The following is a 20,940-nucleotide window of genomic DNA, read 5'->3' on the forward strand; positions in this document are numbered from 1 at the left end:
ATGTATGTTCAGAGATTTACTGCATCAAAACTAGTCTTTAAAAGGTGGAGTTGGAGATTTATTTTTTTTTTAGAGTCTGGCATGCAAGTGGACTTGATCAGTTTGAGAATAGGAGGGCATTATCTGCTGCTCGTTGACTGTAATTTGTTTTGTGGAAGCCCAGTTTTGTCTTACACCAACTCTTTTTTTTTCCCTCAAGTATTTCAGGTATTAGTTTTGCAATTGATGGGACTTGCAGCTAGAACTTTGTTATTTTAGCTCAAACATAAAAAACACTGCAATCTAATCTGTGCCTGTTGTCATCTTATTGCAAAGCTCCCACACCTTCTCAGTGATTTCTCATGGGCAGGTCCTCATAACACTGACTCCTTTTTCTTCACAGCATAGCCAACAAACTGCAGCTCCCCTCACAGCACAACCAACAAACTCCAACATCTCCTCACCCAGCTAACCCACTCTTTTGTAGCACTCTCTTCTTATTGGACACAGTTGTGGCCTGTTAAGGGCAGGCCAGTTCCTAATCTTCGGTGATTACTACAGCTGCAACTCCTCAGGTGCGAGACTATCTTATGCACTATTTTCTTACATTCTATCCCTCCACTTTTCCCCCTTTTCTTTTAATTACAAAGTTGCAACATCTCTGGAAAGATATGTTTTAGTAAATTGATATTATAACATATTCACATATCTCACTTAGGACTAACTGTATACAAATGTTCAGGCAACACATCACTAGGAACATATGTTTCTAAGTTCTGATTTAGTTTTGCTTTTCACAGTCTAGAGCATCAACCTAAGGCTTTTCATAAACAAACGCTGTGTTTACTGTCTTTTCAGGGCCCCTTGCAAAAGACAGTAAACCCAGTACAATCATCTTTTGCGTAACTTCCATTTAACTTTGGAATGCATCTCCGTGCTGACCTTGATTCATTACTCAATGAATAATTCATTACTCAATAACATTACATATTATCAGAAACTCTTATACTTACACTTCTAGAATATTGACAGTATCAATAGCTGTATACCTTCATAAGGCAACTCACAAGAATAAGCTAAAGGCTATATATATTAGGATAGTAACAAATCAACAGTTACATCATTTTATCAATAGCTATACAACTTGAACAACATCAATCCAGTATCTGTCAGGTGTACTTATGCTTATGGAATATAAACTTTTTCACTTATGCCTAATTGAAGATTAATAGCTGCAATTCACAAACAAAATGCACATTTAATCAGCAAACAAATACACCATACTGAATGATAGAGCTACTCTGTCCCCAGTTCCAACTGCTGTTTTAATAATTCTCTTCTTCCTTTTACAGTTTCTTGTTGTATTAGTTGGTCACTGCAAGCCTCTCTTGCCCTGCTCTGTTTTCCACGTAGATCAAACAAACAATCTGTTCTTCACTTGATATGTTATTTCCCATTGTGTCCCCAGCAGCTCACCTGTGCTCCAAGTGTCAAAATCTGTCAGGTCTGGACCAGGCAGTCACCCCTGCTGCTCTCAGTGCTACGCTGGGCTCCATCTCGCCCTACAGCCCAATCCCAAATGACATTGGGTTGCTGTGGAGATGGCCACTAAACAGTTTTAGGAGGCTTCTCTTACATATTGTCTGTGCAGCTCTGACTCTGCCTCTCAGAGCTCTAGGTTGCTTTTGTTCCAGTGCTCATGCAGCAGCAACTGAGCAAACCTCCCCCTGTGCTCCTCAGGGGCCATGCTATTGCTGAGGCACCGGCTGCTGCTGCTGTGGCCAGGCCGTTTGCCACTTCTATGGTGCCACTCCTGTGTCCTGCTGCACACACTGCCCTTCAGGAGGGACCTGGCACTGTCCAGGGTCCCCTCTGGACTGCAGCCATACCTTGGCAGGGGCCACAGGGCTTGCTCCAATGCACCAAACAAGCAGAGTGTGTAGCATCCACTCCTCATATCCAGCACTCTTCTTCTTGGGGGTGGTATCTCATACATTGTCCAGACTTCTAGGCTCCCAGGTCTGCCTGGCTATAGCTCATCTGGATTTTTAGCCTGTCAGGCTCTTGGTCTGCCTGACTCCACCATCTAATTTCTCTTAGGTCTGCAGTCATCTTCCTGAATCACCTTGGGATCACATTGTTTAGTATTGAAGTCCTTTTTCCCAAACCACCACAGGATCACCTCCTTACTGCTCTCTCTACAGTTCTCTACCTGAATCACCACAGGATTATGTCAGAATCAAATCAGCCTCACCAACTGTTGTCATCTTATTGCAAAGCTCCCATACCTTCTCAGTGATTTCTCATGGGCAGTTCCTCACAGCACTAACTCTTCTTCACAGCACAACCAACAAACTCCAATCCCCTCCCCAACCAGCTAAACCACTCTTTTGTAGCACTCACTTCTTATGGGACACAGCTGTGGTCTATTAAGGGCAGGCCTGTTCCTTATCTTTGGTGATTAGTACAGCTGCAACTCCTCAGGTGTGAGACTACCTCCTGCACTATTTTCTTACATTGTATCCCTCCACATGTCTCCTTCTTACACAGCTAAGCCAGTTCTGTGTTATGAAATGAAATTATTGGAGATTCATTGGCTTTATGTATCTTTGCTCACGGTATATTGAAATAGGACTTTAAATTATTTGCTTCCAGTGAATTTAAAAGTATAACAAACAAAAGAAAATCTGTGTTTTGCTTCTTTATTCGTTGAAATTCTTTTTGAAGCAGCAGTACATTGACTCTTCTAGTTGATGGAAATACAGAAATGCAGAATACCTTCCCATGTTTAGACTACTTCCTCTTCCTTAATCACCAGCAAAGGGAGACCAAATCCAGTAACTCAAAGCTTTTTAAGGGGGAATGAAATGCTTTGCTCTCAAATCTCGACTTTTATGAAAACAAGAATGAATATGCAGTTTATCTCTGAAAAAAATGAACTGATGATTCCTAAGATAGCTCAGTCTCAGATTCTGCATTGGAAATTTGCTCTTGTTTTGCTTCACTCTACTGCAACCATCTCTGTTGGTTTGTCAGAACTGGGATGCTACTGTCTTTTTGTACATCTGCATTATTCTCTTTATTAATTTTGTTTCCTTTGTCTTGCAGAATTGTGTAGAACACTTTTGACTTTTCTCACATTTCAGCTGTTACTAAAATATCCATGAAGTGTTGAGCCTAGGAGTGCAGAGTTGTGTATTTTAGGGATGGGGGTTGAAATAAATACTTTGCCATTACATTTTTTCTTATGTGAATTTTTAAAAAAAATCTTTCTTTTAAATTGTAGAGGCTGTTTATTCTATGGTCCACCAGGTACTGGAAAGACCCTGGTTGCTCGTGCACTTGCTAATGAATGTAGCAGAGGTGACAGGAAAGTGACCTTTTTTATGAGAAGTGCTGCTGACTGCATGAGTAAATGGGTAGGAGAATCTGAACGACAGCTGCGTTTAGTGTTTGAGCAGGTAAGGTTGAAATATGCCATGTGTTCTGTTGGAATTGTAGCTAACTTTTTGTGGTCAAGAACTCGCTCTTTTTCATGTTTTGTAATCTTCCACTGAAATGGGATTACCAATGTTCCCTTTCTCAGTGGAGTCTCTTGAGATGTATTGAAAAGATTACTAAAGCAAACAAGAAAATCACCACCACCCTGAAAAACCCTTCACCATGTACACAACTCAGTCATAAAAATGGTCTCAAGAAGCAAGAGATGGTAGCTTTACATGACTGGGAAACAGATGCACATGTTCATTTAAATTAGTAATGGGAAGTCACTTCCAGAAACTTTGAGCCCTGTCCTCATGGTTGCCAAATAGCAGTAAAAAAATCTGGTATGATTTGTTTCCTGTCACCCAGTCTCAGTGGGTTGACAGGCTGCTGTTTTCTGTTGACAAGCTGCTGTTTCACATTAGGCTAATTAATAGAGATCCCTGATTAAAAAAATCTAGTTCCAGTGCCTTTCCAACCATAATGTCTTTCTTCTCTTTCAAGTAGTAATGTTTTCCTGATGTCTGTGTTCCTGTGTTTTATTTGTAGGCCTACCAGATGCGACCTTCAATTATTTTCTTTGATGAGATCGATGCTCTTGCTCCTGTACGGTCCAGCAAGCAAGATCAGGTTCACAGGTAGGACATGTTTGATCTTTGTGAAAAGACCACAACCTATTTATCTTGATGTGACACCTTCATTTTACCTGAAAACTAGTAATTCAGTGAATTTCAGATGATTTTTAAACAATAAATGGAAACAATTCAGTAAGCTTGATATCAGTTCAAGGTCTGTGTTACCTTACCTGTATTTTGCTGTACTAAAATAATTCTTTCACTGATCAGTGTCTTGTCAATAGAAACCTCTCGTTTTTGAATGATCACTGAAGAAGGTTATGTGGGACCCAAGAAAATTTACTAAACCAGTGAATGAAAATTATGTTTTTCTGTTAGCTCTGTTGTGGGGACACTTCTGACACTCATGGATGGCTTAGCCAGCAGAGGAGAGGTTGTGGTAATAGGAGCGACCAATAGACTGGATTCCATAGATCCTGCCTTACGAAGACCTGGGCGCTTTGAACGAGAATTCCGCTTCAACTTGCCAAACAAAGAGGTCAGAACTTCAAATCAGTCTTATGGGACAAAGTCCATCTTTGTACCAACCCCCTGTAACAAGGCAGCGTCGTGGAGGAGTGCAAGTCTCCATCTGTAGTGTACAGCTTGGACACAAGAGGGATATCTGGAGACTTTCCATTGTACTGTGAAGGGCAAACCTGGTAGTGAATATATATATAGGAGTAAGATGATGTCAACGAGTAGTTACTTCTCTCTTGGACAAAGATATGAAGTACACTGCACAGGTGCAGCACTTTGAGTTCAGTGGCAATAGCTAAGCAATGAAGAAATTTGTTTTATAGCAACAAAAATATTGGGATGGGGATGTTTGGGGGAGAGATGGTGTACAAAATTGTAACCCTGCTTTTCTGTTTTTTCTCTGACTATCACTGGTATTTCTTGGCAATTTTTGGAGCAAAGATAAAAGGCTAGTTGTATTGAAGGCTAGCAAAAGTGCATGAAACACTGCATTTAGCACAAACCTTTGTATACAGTATGTATGTGCTTTCAGGAACAAGAGACAAGGTGCCATGAACCAGATCTAATACACAATTCCCTGCTGTGGAAGAATTCTAGAAGTGTGCTATAATTAATCTGTGAACCAGAAGATACTTCATTGAAAGTCTTGCTCGGATCAGAGATGATAATGGGCCATGTTTGACATTTTCTGGTTGAGTGACAGTAGTCTGAGTCATAGTTTTTGTTCTTGGTAGCAACTGTACCAATTTTAAATAGGACTGTTTTCTTTGAATCAACTGGCAGAAAAGCAAATTTGATGAAATACTGAAACCTCACTGTGAAATTTTGCTAAATTTCACTGTGAAATTTTGCTAAATTTGAGAGAATTTTCTTTGGTGCACAATGTCCATTTACAGATGAGGCTTTTACTACAATTTGTTCTTCAAAATCATTAGGTCTCATGCTTATAAAACTCACTTTTTATGGAAGATGCACCTGCCTTTTTTCTCCTACGAGAGTTCAATGTAAGAATTTAAGAATGATTAAATTTCCTGCTTGAAGAAACAGCGAATGTATTAATAACTGATGTTTAAAATACTTAGAAGTTTAGCAGACAAAAGTATTTGTGCTATTGTGAGAGGTTTGGGGGTTTTGTGTTGTGGTTTTTTTCTTAACAGAAAACTTAAGGCAAACTAAATGCAACTATTTTGTTTCTAGGCAAGATTAGAAATTTTCAAAATTCACACACGAGACTGGACCCTGAAGCCGTCAGACAACATACTTGAAGACCTGGCTGAGAAATGTGTTGGTGAGTTTGAAAGCAGTGTGGGTGCTTTTCCTCTGACCAGTGTTCAACCGCTCTGCCCCCAGCCTGTATCACTGCATGGGGCTGTGACAGAGATGCAGGAGCTGGCACCTGGCTTTGCTGAACCTCTTGCTCATTGATCCAGCCTGTCCAGATCCCCCTGCAGAGCCTTCCTGCTCTCCAGCAGATCAACACTCCCACCCAGTGTAGTGTTGTCCACAATCTTACTGAGAGTGTACTCAATCCCCTCATCCACATCATTGATAAAGATATTAAAAAGGACTGGACTCGGTACTGAGCCTTGGAGAACACCACTAGTGAACCCTCTGCCAACTGGATGTAGCATCATGCACCAACACTCCTGGCCAGGCCATCCAGGCAGTTTTTAACCTATATAACACAAATATATGTAACATTTGGTTCTTGTTTTGTTTGTCAGGATTCTGTGGTGCTGATATTAAGGCCTTGTGTGTTGAAGCTGGGCTCTGTGCTTTGCGCCGCCGCTATCCACAGATACATGAAAGTGACAAAAGACTGAAGATAGATGCCAGATCGATTAAAGTAACAGCAAAGGATTTTGCCATGGCCATGCAGAAGATTGTTCCAGCATCACAGAGAGCTGGGGCTTCACCTGGGAGAGCACTACCATCTATTTCAAAGCCTCTGTTAGAAAACACCCTGGAAAGAATTTTACAAGCCTTGCAGAGACCATTTCCCCACGCAAAGCTTGCACTGAAGACTCAAGGTAGTACAATAACATCTAATTGTTATACTTTGCATGTGCAGAGTGGGAGCTGTGTGTCAGTGGAGAGCTGTGAGTTCTCTACTGGAGCCCCCTATTACTGACAGTAGCTCACATCCCATTGTAATTTCAGAGATGGATCTAAGGTTTCACATATGAGGCACTTCTTTTCAAATTGTAGCATCATAGAATGATTTGCATTGGAGGGACCTTAAAGGTAATCTAGTTCCAACCCCCCTGCCTTGGACAAGGACACCTTCCTCTAGACCAGGTTGCTCAGAGCTCCATCCAGCCTGGCTTTGAACACTTCCAAGAACTAGGCATCTGTGACTTCTCTGGGCAACCTGTTTCAATGCCTCACCACTCTCAGAGTAAAGAATTTTTTGCGATTATCCAATCTAAACTAACTCTCTTTTAGTCTGAATACATTTCCCCTTGTCCTCCCAGCACATGCTCTTGTAAGGAGTCCTTCATCTTTCCTGTAGGTTCTCTTCAGGTACTGGAAATTCAAAAGTAGGTCAACCTGAAGCTTTGTCTTTTCCAGGTTAAACAAACCCAATTTTCCCAGTCTTTCCTCATAGGAAAAATACTCCATTGCTCTCATCATCTTGGTGGCCCTCCTGTGGACTTGCTCCCAATAGGTCAATGTCCTTTCTTTGCTGGGACCCCAGAGCTGATGCAGCCCTCAGGTGGGGTCTCACCAGAGCAGAGGGCAGAATCTCCTCCCTTGGCCTCCTGCCCATACTGCTTTGGATGGAGGCAAGGACACAATTGCCTTTCTGGGTTGCAAGAGCACATTTCTGGGTCCAGCCTTTCAGCCACCAGCAGCCCTAAGTCATTCTTGGCAGGACTGCTCTTGATCTATTCATCCCCAGCTTGTGTTGATACTGGGAATTGCCCTGACTCAGGTGTAGCACCTTGAACTTGGACCTGTTGAACCTCATGAGATTCCCATTATTGCAGTTCTTGAGCTTGTCCAGGTCCCTCTGTATGGCATCCCATCCTTCAGGTGTGTCAACTGCATCACTCAGCCTAGTGTCATCTGCAGATTTACTGAGGTTACACTCAATTCCCTTATCTATGTCAATAATGAAGATATTAAATAACATTAGTCCCAGTAGGCACCCCTGAGGGACACCACTTGTCATTGATGTCAACTGGAACTCCGAGCAATTGATTGCTACCTTCTGGATGTGACCATCCAACCACTTTCTTATCCATTTAATAGTGCACTTATCACTTATCCATCTGTCTCCAATTTAAAGAGAAGGACACTGTGGGGAATGATGAAAATGAAAACTTTACAGAAGTCCAGATAAATGACATCTGTAACCCTTTCTTTGTCCACTGATATAATCAATAGTTATTATAAATATAGTAAATAAATGCTTAAATGAGGGGAGAAGGGTTTTTCTGATACCTAACAACTACAGAAATTGTTCCTGATCATCTTCATTCTAAGGAAAAAACTTCCCAAGTGTTTGTCAATAGAGAGATAATACCTCATGCAAATCATAGGACATGGGACAGCTTTGCATAAGTTTGTGCAATGCCCTCAGATCTGTGGTAGGATGTACCCTTCAGATAATAGCATTCAAATAACAAAATGCAAGAGAAATGTTTTCCAGCACTGGTTTCAAAGGTGTATTAAAGCAAGAGCAAAATATGAACTATTCAGTAAAGATAACAAAATTCTCTTGTCTTTAAATACTGTTTTAGGGAGTTATGGGATTGACAGTGACGATGATGACTCACCATCAGTCTCTGAAAAGAAGCCTGAGAGCAAAAAGACAGAATTCCGCACTTTGAGCCGGTACATGTTTGTCCTCTTTATGGTGACATTTTTGAGATGGCTGCATCTGTAAAATGTTATGTAAATATTTGAGGGCTGCTAGATGAAGGAGTTAAGAGTGTGTGGAGGGGTGATCAATATTTGCAAGAATTCACCCATGAAGATCCAGCTGGGTACTAGATCAAACTGTTTTGACTATAGTGCCCTAACTTGTAAAACAGATCAGCCCAGCCTTCTTTTACTGAGTCAAACTGGTTCACAGACCATTAAAGCAAGCTGGTTTAGTCCATAGTATTCCTTCAAAGACCCAAAAAATGCTCATTCTGTCCTTTTAGCTTAAAAATCCTCCATGGATTTATGTAGCCATCTTTTACCCTTCTACCTTCCAAGATGGTTGAACCAGTAGCAAATTATGTATCAGAAACAAAATCAAGAAATGGTTTGTTAAATCACTGGGAGAAAAATTTAAAGGATGCCTCCATTTTTTACCTTTACCCTACTGATTTTTTGTGGTCTTTTGACATTTTAATTGTTGAAGTCGTGTAGTCCAATAGCTTTAAAAATGTAAAAATATTATTGTCAGATATTTTTCTCCCTTCCTATGGCTGTGCTGCCTGGGAAATATGACTTGCTGAGGTTGGTTAGGTTTCTAGGGTCTTTTACTTCAGCAAGTAAAGGTGCAATAGTAATGTGGTGGGAAAATGCACAAACCTCTTCACAAGGGTATGTCGTGCAAGTAAAGCAAGATGACTAGGAAATTAATGTCCAAGACAAAGTTGAAACAACTAGAATGACTGAATAAAATGAATTGAAATCTTACACATATTTAGTGTAGTGCTGTAATTTAAGCAATCAAGTCATGTTCTTCTTCAGATACATATAATGTATTTCATTAACCACATTCGTTTTTTTCCTAGAAATGTGGTTTTGCCCCTTTCTTCCCACCATCTCCAGGAACTGTGGCCAAATTTTAGCTAAATTTGACAGGTGTAGAGATCTCACATAAAGTCAAGACAAGCTGTGTATGGACAGTAAAGAGACCCAAAAAATGGCTGTGTATGGACAGTAAAGAGACTCAGACTGGTTTGAGCTGTAAGAATTGTTATTTTGCCCTGTTATCAGGTTACTGACCAGCTGTTTTGTGTGTGTTTGTCTGGACATTCCCCCTGTGGGATTTAAGAACTGTTACTTAACCCAGCCAAAGGAATAATAGACATGCTGGGAACTGGCAGGATGTTTTAGCAGAGGAGTGATACCAGTTTTTGAGAAAATAGACTTTGATAAATAGACTGGTCTTCTTGATCACAGAATCACAGAGCAGCTTATTATTTAGTGGAACATGGAACGTATTTACCAAAAAAAAAAAAACAAAGGGAAAAGTATTTAACGTCTCTGTGCATCTTCATCACACTTTTTAAAACTTTTTTTCTTCTTACTGTTGTAGAAATCCTTCTTACCAGCCAACATCTTTCAGGCCACGGTTCTTACTAGTTGAAGAGCCAGGATGTGGGCAGGCTTTTGATTTGGCACCTGCCATATTACATGCCCTGGAAAAGTTTCCAGCTTATACACTAGATCTACCCACCTTGTTTGTTAGCACCACATCACAGGAAGAAACATGTTCACAGGTATCTTTTTTTGCTGCTGTTGTTGTTCTCATAGGATTCTTGAACTGTATATAAACTAGTAACATAAGCACAAATTACTGTTAATGTGGAGTTGGCCTGATTTGAATGTGCTGTTATGTGTTTACTTTTGTCTGAAAATTCACTTTTCTTGTAGATGGAATGATACTGAATAAAGAGATTTTTACATAGCCATGTTTCATTTCTATTTGAAATGAAAGAGGATGTTGCTAGCAGCTTGGGAAGGTGGGAGGGGCTGCTAATAAGCCCCTCTTTGTGGCAAGTGATCCTGCTGGTCTTGATGGGATCCAGAAAGTTGGTTTTGTTACTTCTTAGGTCTCTCTGCTCCCAGTAGCTGGCTCTGCATCAGCCTGATGGTGTCATGCACTTTTTGTAACCTTTTTTTTATCGTATTTGTAAGGCAGCCAAAGTTTTTGTGAAAAGAAGTTTTTTTGAATATACAAATCCAGTCTGTACTACTGCAGTGAAATGCAATGAAAGCATTCCAATTAATGGAATGCTTAAATGTGCAAACTGATGTGTGTCCCTTAACTAGAAAAAAAATATAAGCAGATTATTGCAGTTTTGATTTTTTTAGTTTTAGGCAGGAATTCAATTTAATTACTTGGCATTGCTGTATTAAAATATGTTTATCTTTACTAGCAGCATTTTAGAGCTGTACAAGTTAGGACAGACTCATCATGTGACTGGATACTCGTTTGCCATACAGGAGGAGCAATTCCCTTTTTTTTATGTCATGGTTGCACCTATGGCTGTTTAAATACCCTGACTGCTGCATGGATATATCACACATTTGTGACAGGGACTCCCTACATATTCTTACTCTGAAATGATGCATGGAGAAATTTGTCGTGTGAAAGCACTGTTGCCACTTCCCTCATGAAGTAGATTTGTGTCCTCTTCTGTTATTGAAGTGCCGTTTGTAGGCAGTGGTTTGTGGTCTTTCAAAGCACATCATCTGGTCTGGTGGATGCTTTGATAATGAGAGGAATGAGAGGCTCTGAGCTATTTAGCTCTTCAGGCAGGCTAAGGACTAGTGACCTCTTATATGTTTCAAATGTTCTTGAAATTATTATTTGTGACCAGTCTTATTTTACTGTGCTAGCCCTCATTTTTTCACATAGGTCTTTGTTCAGGCTGTGCTCCAGTCTAACATGGGTATGGGCAAATGAACTGAAATGGAAATGGTGCAGGCACAGTTATGTAGTGATTTCTCCAGGCTAACACATCTTGCTGAAGGATTAGTCTTGATTTTTCAGGCACATCATCACATCATCTGAGTTTTGAGGCTCTTTAGGAGTTACCTTACCCCTAAGTAGTTTTGAAATCTGATTCAGTTCTGTTTCTGTCTGCATAGCAATGTCTATGTTTGACTCAAAGTGAAAATGTTACCTTATTGTTAAGGAATTGTTCATTCATTGGTTTGTCTTGATGTCTTGGCTTTATGCGCTCCTATTTCACAAGACAGTCTGACTGATACGTAGTTACTCAGTGGCCTGTTCTACATGATGCAATTTTCTTATCCAAGCTTTCATTTTACTAGTTGATAAGAGAAGCTCAAAGGACAGCACCAAGTATCATTTATATCCCACAAATCTCTTCGTGGTGGGAGGCTGTTGGACCTACACTGAAAGCTGGTTTTACAGGATTGCTGAATAACATTCCATACTTTGCTCCAGTTTTGCTCCTTGCAACATCTGATGTGCCACATGAAGATCTCCCTGAGGAGGTATTTCTGCCAATAATTTTCTTTCTTTGTTACTCAGTTTCTTGCTAGTTTACAACTTCTTGAAATGCTGGAGTACTCTGCTGCTCTTAAGCCAATTTATGCTGTTATTACTCAGGCACCAGAACCTCTTAAAATTTTCTTAGAATAAAAAATGCTGAAAGCATTTGTCTAAAGTGTTTTCTGAGTGAAGAGATTGACTTTGACCCAACATTTTTTCCCTTCTCACACACTTGTGCTTACTAGACAGACATATAGATGCACTTCAGACAGCCAGTTCAGTAGCTTTGAGATGGTTTGGTGTGTATTTAGTGAAGAATACACAGTGCTTGAAAGATAGCTCGGAAAAAGATTGTTTTTCTGAAAACATTTTTACTGAAAAAGTGCTGTGGTCATACTGTTAGTGATAGAATGTAATTTCTAATTTAAATTATTTCACAAAAAATCAATTTCTTCATTTGGGTGGAAACTTGGCAAATTAAAAAGCTAAGGACAAACTTCTGTTTAAGCAACTTGGAAAACAATTTTTAGTTGTATTTCTTAATGAAATTAATTAAGAACACATGCTGTGTTTTCTAGAATCTGAGTGTTCTTTAAAGGAAGGTGTTTAAAATATTAATATGTTGCTCTGATTGTTTTGTATAAGAGCAAAGTTTTTATAAAATTATTAAGTACCTTCTAAAATAAGGTACTTAATAATAAGTAAATAAGGTAAAAAAAAAAAACAAACAAGAATCCCACATTACCAAAAATTGTCACTTGTCTGCCAATCCCTGCCTCATCCCTCTATAACTGTCATAAATATTCAAGCTGAAGGACATCAAGCTGGGTAAATGTACAGTAAGCAGTATTTGGGGAGGTAAATGTCACCCCTTTCTGACTGGTTTATCATACTTCTTCTCATGGATCTTAAACTTGAGAAGGTTGATTAGAGAAGGTATTTTAGTCTGCAGTGCTATGGGAATCCAGCCTTTTAAGGCCAAGAAGTTGACTTTTAAAGCTTATTTTATCTAGATGAGTATTCAGTGTAATTTAGAAATACACTCATCTGTTTGGAATAGAAAATAAAAAGTCTTTGTGGCCTTATATCTGAAATCTCTTTTCTTCTCATGGTCTAGATAAAAACATTGTTTAATACTAATCGTGAAGAAGTTTTCAATATCCCACGGCCTACCTGTGCTGAAAGGAGAGGGTTTTATGAGAACTTGATTATGAAGCAAGCTGCTGAACCCCCTGCATCAAGAAACAATGCAGGTAAGGATTTTCTACCTATACAACTTTGTTGCTGTCAGTTAACAGCTAATACAGTATTTGCTTTGGTGATAATTCTCTATCAATCATTTTTCATGTACTTGCATTTGAGCACCATGAATTGACTAAAATTTTTCTCTGTTATTGCAGAGAGGTACTCTATTTCAGGTACAGGATACTTAGGTGATACTCTCTTCCACATTAAGAGAAATCCTGACTTAAATTTACATTATTCCAGATTCACAGGCACACCCTTCTGCAAGATGTTCTCAGGTGGATGGGCAACCACAAGTATTGGACAAGAAAGCAATCAAAATTCTAAAACGAGGAGTGTTTGTAGATTACTCTGAGCTCAGAGTAAGTCTAACTTCAATTTTGTTAATACTGAAGTAGGACATTTTCTTTATGGTTGTGAATTAAGTCAGTTGTTAACCAATGCCAGTTCAAACAATTTACGAGAGGGATATATAGCTTGTGAAATAATTCAGCCTGTAAGGGACTATGACAGTTGTTTCTGCAGCTGGTGTAAACTGCTGCTCTTGCCGTATTTTAGAAGATGGGGTTCTCGTCCTAATTTTTAATGTAAAAGGGCTTGTTAGATTTTAATATAGCCCAATGACAACCTTCTATTACTGTTAGTTATTAATGCAGTTTTTATGATGGATTGTGGTAAGGTTGTTTTGTTTTGCTGTTTGCATGTTTTCATGTATTTCGAACCAGAAAAGGACCTTGATTTTTAGCAGTTATGGCTTTAAACCTGAAATTAGCCGGTTGACCTAAAGCACATCCTGGATAAAATACTAATACTCACTTTTGCAGAATTCTTTCAAAATCCAGTGTTAGAATTTTACGTTCTTACAGTTACAGAGTTATAAGGTTTTTATAATCCCCTATAGGAGAGGAGTTGTTATCCTAGGCTATAGCTGGGGAAAGGGTCAAAAGTGGGCCTAGCTGCAGGGGTTAAAAGAGGTTCCTTTGCTTGAACTGGAGAGGGTATAAAAGAAGGACCTGACTTTCAGGGAATATTGGTTGGGCGAAAATGGGGGAAGTTGCTGGCTGAACTCCTGGAGTTTGGTCAAAGCAGAGGAGGCCAGTGTTTATCTGTCTGAGAAAGGGAGTGTTGTTTGGATGTTTCCTCTGTATGGGGATAATATGACCAGAGTGGTATCTCCTCTGATGAAGGGGCTTATCCAAACAATTTCTGTCACATTTTTAAGCTGTGACATAGTTTGTAGAAGTGAAACTAGCATTCTAAGGCTGGTGTCCTAAGGAAGCAAATTTTAGGGGATTTTGTTGTTCACATCTGCCTGCATATGGAGAGAAACCACATAGGTTTTTCTAGAGTGAGAGTGCTGTGCTCCAAAGGTATTTCCAGCTGGAGAAAGGGTACGATATTTCAGCTTATATATATTTTTCAGCTGTGAGGAGAAAGCTACAGTCATGAAACATGTCTGTTTAGAAAACTTATTTCCTTAACATGAGTGTCACTGGAACTTGACACTTGTACCAGAGAACCTCATTGGAACTTTCCTGAAGTCATTAAGCTGCGTGAACCTCCAAAATATATCTGCTTGGTTTTGTATGGGATAGGATGTTTTTTATTATTTGTTTGGGTTTGTTAAGTTGGTTTGATTAGTGGCAGTTTTTGTTTGTTTATTTGCTTGGTAATAGGCATACAACTTGACGAAAAATAGAAAAGCATGCACTCACCTGCGTGGCAGCAATTAGAGGTCATTTCACTGGAGATGTTGGCCATGCACCGCTGTCATGTCCTACGTGTTGTGCTTGCAGCAGCTGAAAGCTGTGTGGGTTTTGTGCCTCCTAGCTGTACGTTGGATAGAAGGAAGTTCAGGGAAATACTCAAATGTTGTCCTAGCTAATCTGAAAAGGGCTGAGTTAATGGCAAGCAGCTGTGAGGCAGTAATATTTTCATTTGATGCAGCTGCTTTCTTAAGCTGTATCTTCACAACCTCACACAACACAGAGTTACTGGACAGCAGTGGTGCCACTGGCTTGGTAGTGTTGCATTTCCACAGATTATCACATTCACATCTCCACAACAGAAGGAACTGTATGCCAGATTGGCAATTTGCTACAGGCGGTCGTTCTGCTAGTTCATCCACTTCTGAGTTGAAAGATAGGAGCTAGCTGCTGTTTGGCACAGTAACATCCAGCTAATGGGTAGGGGTGAGCACCTAAGGAGCTGTACCTGGAAGATCTGTAACTTGTCTTCCAAAGACATATTTTCCAGGGCCCTGTATTGCATTTCTAATGAAATACAACCGTGGCTTCTCAGTTGCAGGTACTCTGTAACAAAGTGGATTGTGTCATTCCCCTCTGTTCTGGAGGCAGTTGATTGGCAGTTAGGATCACTGATGTCATAGATTGATGAGTAAGAAAATATTGTCTGAACTTTAAACCTTCCTTTTGTCTGAAGTGTGAGAAATTGTTTTCTCCAGTTAAATCTTGTGAGATATTTAATCAGCTCTCCAAAGTGCCACTTTTATTTCACAAGATACAAAAGTAGGACATACCTTGTCCTATTCTGAATTGTAGTTTCCACTTTTTTGTCTTCAGAAATTGTTGGATGCTGTCGTCACAGCAACTGAGAATGTCAGTATATCGAGCATGGCAAAACTATATTCTGTTCTTAGCATGTGCATTTATCAACAGCGGGAAAATCCAGACAAAACCAAATTAGTGGAGGTAATTGTTTTTGTCTTATAGCACTTTCTGTCACATGGTATTATGTATATGTATGTTATGCATATGTATGTGCTCACACTTATTTATCACTCTTTACTGCTTAGTTGCCTGTGTTACAAGACTTTCATTTCTGGATAGAAGACATCTACTCATATTGCAAACCCACTATTGAATTTTGCATAATTGTTGGTAATTTTGGTAGAAAAAGGCAATGGGTTCACGTACACAGGCCTCTGAAACCAATTTATCTGTCACTAGTCTTTCTGAAGAACTTTTCCAGCTCTATAAAGAAGATGGGGGCTGTGAAAGGAGAGCACTTTTCTCAGTCTGCCACTTCCTATTTCTTTCCTTGCAGGCAGGCACATAGGGTAACACTTGGATAGCACTCATTCCATTCTTGAAAAGAAATTAAATATGAAACATTACAATAATTTCAGTATTTGCTGTAGGCTCAATAGACTTCCTTTTTAACTTGGCATGGCTCAAGCATCTTTAATATGATATGTGGGGAATTTTCTGCCTACAATGCTTTGATGCTACTGAGTCCAACTCTCTAATCTCCTCCACTGAGAGAGTATTTCCGAGTTGTGGAGCTCAGCAGAAATCTTCCACAGGCATCCATGGTCCCAGGCAGGCATTCTCAGTATTAAGTTGTTTTAGATAGATTGAGTATTCAGTCTTTAAGATCCTTGAATCCATTTGTCTTTCAGATGTTTATACACGAAATTGTGAAAAATTATTTATTCTTCTAAGTCTGCCTCAAGAAAAAAAAAAAGAGGAAGCTTCTTCTCTTTAGCCAAGGAGACCATTCCTGAAAAATGTGCCCTTCTCTCATCTAGCAAAATTATGTGTTTTAGTATGAGGAAGGATTTGTTTCTGTTATACCAGGGCTTGTGGGCTTTTGTGACTGGACTTGACTTCTTTGTTCATTTTCTGTGTCTACTTTTAGCTTTAGTTCCAGCTTTCAGTAGTGGCTCTTCAGGAACTGTATTCTTTTTTATCATAGGAAGCACCTTGATAGAGATCCATTGTTCCTTGAGATAGATTCCTGCAATTTCTCTGGCCTACTCTCTGCTTTGGGTGCCTAAGGACTTGTTTGAAGCTAGTGGGGCTAGAAAGGAATTGTGATGGTGGTAGCACATGTATTGGCTAAATATCACTAACACATATGTACAGATTCTTGATTCTTTTGATGAAGAAGTTATCAGGGTTCTCAGGCTTGTATTTGCACTGACTTCTAATTTGTCTTTTTTTTTCTGTTATTAGGAAATGAAGAAAGAAATTGCAGCCTTGAGTTGGCTGTGATACTTGGCGTCAGTGTACTTGACACACTGTAATATATGGCTCCCAAATAGATAAGTTATATTTAGCATGTCTCACTAATTGTAACAGCTATAGGAAAAAAGATGAGAAGAAAGAAGCCAAGTATGTAACTGACACCAGACATAACAGAGTGCTGAACCAGTGACACTTGGTGAAATGACCAATATAATGCCAGAGTATGAGGAACAAAACAAGCCAAGTTTATTCAACTAGGTAATTACAGAAGTAGATCATGCCCACTGGATTGAGAAAGGATGTGTCTGAAGAAGGGAAGGCATCAGCGGGAGAAAAGCGGGCACCAGCTTGAAAAAAGATGGAGCATGTGGGGTAATTAGCATATGAAGCAAGAGAATCATTCCACCAATAGAAGATTGAATATTAATGAATAGGAAGATTGTGTAATTGGGAGCCAATCAACATTAGTGTCTGGAAAGTTTTGATAATCAGTATGCCGGCTTTGTGGATTCACTGCCTACCACCCTTTTCTGCGCAGAACTGAAAATAAATCCAATACCTCTACTTTGTATGGCTCAGTCTTTTGCACACTGGGTGAAAGAACCTGTTTCAGGACAACAGTGTTTTCTTTTCAAGAGAACAGCATAGAATTCTTCTAAAGTGTTTTGATTCTGATTCCTGCTGTTGTCGCAAACCTTCCAAACATTTTTTATCGCTGGCAGACACTGGAACAGCTTATTTTTTTTCTTTGCTTCAAGTTTATTTCTAGTGAAGAGAAGCTGAGGGGCCAGAAGTAGGACACACTTGTGGCTCTGGCTGCCCTGTCACCTCATGGGATGGGTCAGGAGGCACCTAAGTGCCCAGGGTGCAGAAGCAGGCAGGCTGGGGTGGCACTGCCGCCTCGTAGGTAGCTGTGGTGCAGCTTCCTCCAGGAGTTCACCTCCTTTGATCCTCCTCCCTCAGTAGCTGATGCATCTGGATGTGCTGATCTGGTTTGCTGATTTGTTTGTTCTTCCTGTTTATTTTGATTCAGTTTCTTACCTGTGAAGTTATCTTACGAAGATAATCTTAGACACTGCTTTGGTCTTATTTTAATAATGGTCACACAGAGAGTGCCCGTATTTTGATGACAAAAAGGCATCAGGACCAGTGCGTAAGATAAAAATACATAACCTCTGATTGCATTTTAGCTGGCCTCAAGTACCTGTGAAATACTCTTTAGTCAAGTGTTTGTATGTTTTACTTTAGATGCTTTAAAAACAAAACTCTCTTTAGAAATCAGGACTCATTTGTGCTTAATTAAAACTCATAATCTAAACTGGTGAAAATGTTACTTAAACTATTTATAATCTTGGTCTAGCTTAGTAAAAAAGAGACAACTTACATGACTATAAAGCATGTCATGTAGCCCATGCTTTCTGCATCTCAGTGTTGCTACTTCAATGACTGGATAATTCAACTTGCAGGAGTTCAGTATTTTTAACATAGCTTTCAAAAGCTAAAATTCTTATCTTTCCAAGTCAGGCTCTTCTTTCCAGACTGTCTTGCATTTCCATGGGAAACACAGACCAAATCCAAGTCAGAAATGGTCTGCCCTGCCTTGGAGTGAGGCTTGTCATGGACTCTGTTTCCTTCCCAAGGAACACTTCCAGGAGTTTCAGCTACATGGATTAGGTTTTTTTTTTTTATTATTATTTTCTTTATCCATCAGTTTCAAAACTACTGAACTAAGAAAGAAGAAATCATTGGAGTGGTGCATTGATGTTTTTTGGTGAGTTTTTTTCCTTGCAAAGGATTGGGGAATCTGCTTTAAAATTGCTGCTTTGGTTTTGCAGTCTAAGCCATGAGCAGACAGTGACAGTTTCTTTTGGAGAATGCCATGGGTGACACTATCAAAGATTTTACTAATGTCCAAGTAGAAAATATCCACCGCCTTCCCCTCATCCACCAAGCAGGAACACCATGTTGTAAAAGGAGATCAAGCTCATCAGGCAGGCAGCACCTACCTTTCATAAACCCATAAACAACATCCTCTGGACCATGACCTTCCCTAGCACCAAGGTCAGACTGACAGGCCTGTAGCTTCTGGGATGCTCCTTCCAACCCTTCCTGTAGATGGATGTTATATTTGTCAGCTTCCAGTCAATTCCAGTTAATCAGGACTGCTGGTAAATGATTGAAAGTGGCTTGGCAAGTTCTTCTGCCTGCTCCCTCAGTACCCTTTGGTGTATCCCATTAGAGCCCATAGATTTATGGGTGTTTTAAGCAATGTAGCAGTTTACTAACCATTTTCTCCTGAATTATATAGACTGTATTCTGCTTCCAGTCCCCGTCTTCCAGGGTAAGGGGTGAGTACCCTGAAGTCTGCGATTTCTATGTTTCCTTTTGTGTCAAGTAAAGGATGGAGATTCTCCATAGCTCTCCTTTTGTTGCTGATATATTTGTAAACACATTTTCTCTTGCCTTTTATGGCCCTAGCAAAGTTGTACTTGAACTTTGGCCTATTAATTTTCTCCCTGAATGTTGTAATCTTTGCTGCAGTCCCAGCTCTCTGGCTCTTCTCCTTTCTCTGCAGCACTCTTCTCAGGGGTTCCTCCTGGGCTCTCGACCCACCCCTATTTATCTCAGTTACCCTCACGAGCTACAGCTGTTGCCCAACTAAGGATCCTACAGCTGCAGCTCGTTTGGAGTAACCTAGACACACACAGATCTTACAATACAACATGTATTCAGGCCCCCACATTTCCCCCCTTTTCTTTTAACAATTACACAATAACAATATACATACAGTTCCAGCTCTCAGGCTGCCACAGCTCTCGGCTGTCTTAGATGTAACCATAGAATATATACATATCCCTGTACAGTCCCAGCTCTCAGGCTGCCACAGCTCTCGGCTGTCCTTAGATGTTCCAAGGCTCTTTTCCTTAAAGGCCATATTCTTGCAGCTTTCTGCTGCTACAGCTCCTTAATTCAAAGGCCATATTATGTTCTACAGTCCCAGCTCTCAGGCTGCCACAGCTCTCGGCTGTCCTATCTTTTATAGTCCCAGCTCTCTGGCTGCTACTCCAAAGTCCCAGCTCTCAGGCTGCCACAGCTCTCGGCTGTCCGGGGAATTCCATACCTTCTTTCTCTCGATGTTTGGCTGCACGTTCGTCTTCACACGGGGTCACCAATTGTTGTAATCTTTGCTGCAGTCCCAGCTCTCTGGCTCTTCTCCTTTCTCTGCAGCACTCTTCTCAGGGGTTCCTCCTGGGCTCTCGACCCACCCCTGTTTATCTCAGTTACCCTCACGAGCTACAGCTGTTGCCCAACTAAGGACCCTGCAGCTGCAGCTCGTTTGGAGTAACCTAGACACACACAGATCTTACAATACAACATGTATTCAGGCCCCCACACCTGAATAACTTCCTCACATCTTTGTAGTCCTTATGTACTTCTTCACACTTCTGTCCTCTTCATCATTGACTTATGTCTTAGTAGCATACCATGGAGAAGTAGAAGAATCTGGTCTGGTTTCTGCTGCTTTCAGCATGAGATTTAGTTTGGTGTACTTCTTATGAAACTTTGGATTCTAAACTGAACAAGCCCTGTCCCATGGCCATCAGAGATTTCCTCACATAGTAAATGCGAATAGTATCATCCAACTTGCAGAAACACCAATATGAACAAGATCAACAGCCATGAAAAGGTCTATCTTCGGTTCCCTGTGGGTTTCTGTGGGTAAATGCCATCCTTCTGAAAGCAATCTTTTAATGTTCATCTCAATACTGTCATAAATGGAAGACATACAGGAGGAAAACTCTCCTAATTAGACTTTACTCCCAGGACAAGGTGTTTTTCTGCTGCATTAAGGATATAGAAGTTTGGCAGAACACAAACAGCCTTGTGTCCCATCTGGTCTTCAGAGGGGCTGGGTATGGCTGGTCTTGAATTCTGATTAGAGTCAATATACATCGTT

General features: G+C 40.2%; 1 protein-coding gene across 2 annotated transcripts in view; it reads left to right on the forward strand.

The window, feature by feature from the left end:
- Positions 1-19,498, forward strand: part of LOC102066281 (ATPase family AAA domain-containing protein 2) — a 24,695-nt gene extending 5,197 nt beyond the window's left edge. For both annotated transcript variants that reach the window (XM_005479711.3, XM_074555722.1), the window contains 12 exons: positions 3,266-3,440; positions 4,012-4,100; positions 4,416-4,575; positions 5,754-5,844; positions 6,281-6,586; positions 8,303-8,396; positions 9,820-10,003; positions 11,565-11,750; positions 12,866-13,001; positions 13,237-13,355; positions 15,576-15,704; positions 16,971-19,498. In XM_005479711.3, the coding sequence (XP_005479768.2) occupies positions 3,266-3,440; positions 4,012-4,100; positions 4,416-4,575; positions 5,754-5,844; positions 6,281-6,586; positions 8,303-8,396; positions 9,820-10,003; positions 11,565-11,750; positions 12,866-13,001; positions 13,237-13,355; positions 15,576-15,704; positions 16,971-17,009 (1,708 nt within the window). In that variant the 3' untranslated portion in view covers positions 17,010-19,498. The remainder of the gene's footprint in view (positions 1-3,265; positions 3,441-4,011; positions 4,101-4,415; positions 4,576-5,753; positions 5,845-6,280; positions 6,587-8,302; positions 8,397-9,819; positions 10,004-11,564; positions 11,751-12,865; positions 13,002-13,236; positions 13,356-15,575; positions 15,705-16,970) is intronic.
- Positions 19,499-20,940: the final 1,442 nt, after the last annotated feature.

The sequence above is a fragment of the Zonotrichia albicollis genome, chromosome 1 (genome assembly GCF_047830755.1).
Source record: "Zonotrichia albicollis isolate bZonAlb1 chromosome 1, bZonAlb1.hap1, whole genome shotgun sequence".
In the NCBI taxonomy this organism is placed as follows: Eukaryota; Metazoa; Chordata; class Aves; order Passeriformes; family Passerellidae; genus Zonotrichia; species Zonotrichia albicollis.